At 35.3% G+C, this 317-nt stretch overlaps 1 protein-coding gene across 2 annotated transcripts in view; it reads left to right on the top strand.

Annotated features, from left to right (window-relative positions):
- Positions 1-122: 122 nt before the first annotated feature.
- LOC107459753 (uncharacterized) overlaps positions 123-317 on the top strand; it is a gene marked incomplete in the record, with an annotated part of 6662 nt that continues 6467 nt past the window's right edge. The window contains 1 exon segment of one of the 2 annotated variants that reach the window (XM_016078125.3): positions 123-317. In XM_016078125.3, the coding sequence (XP_015933611.1) occupies positions 307-317 (11 nt within the window). 2 annotated transcript variants of the gene reach the window in all.

Genomic DNA, 317 nt, shown 5'->3' with positions numbered 1-317 from the left:
TCCCTTGTCCTAACAATGGAGTGTGTTTTACGCGGATAAATAAATCAAATTAAATTCTAAATTAAATCTAAACATTTCAGCCAATTTTGAAGAGCTTGTTACCTTGATCTTATTTTTATTTTATTTTATTTATCCCATCGACTCTGTTTAATTTTACTTTTCCTTACATTCTGAAAGATTCGATTCGAAGTCTCAAAGGCCACAAACCCTAACCCGAAAATCCGAAGCTCCCTTCTTTGGGAGTACCAAATTGCGCACACTACAGAAACAGAAGCACAATAAGGAATTCGAATACGAAACCTACGAATGGGGAAGAG

The sequence above is a fragment of the Arachis duranensis genome, chromosome 1 (assembly GCF_000817695.3).
Source record: "Arachis duranensis cultivar V14167 chromosome 1, aradu.V14167.gnm2.J7QH, whole genome shotgun sequence".
NCBI lineage: Eukaryota > Viridiplantae > Streptophyta > Magnoliopsida > Fabales > Fabaceae > Arachis > Arachis duranensis.
The sequence above is the reverse complement of the archived record's forward strand: the minus strand, read 5'-3'. Positions and strand labels throughout refer to the sequence as shown.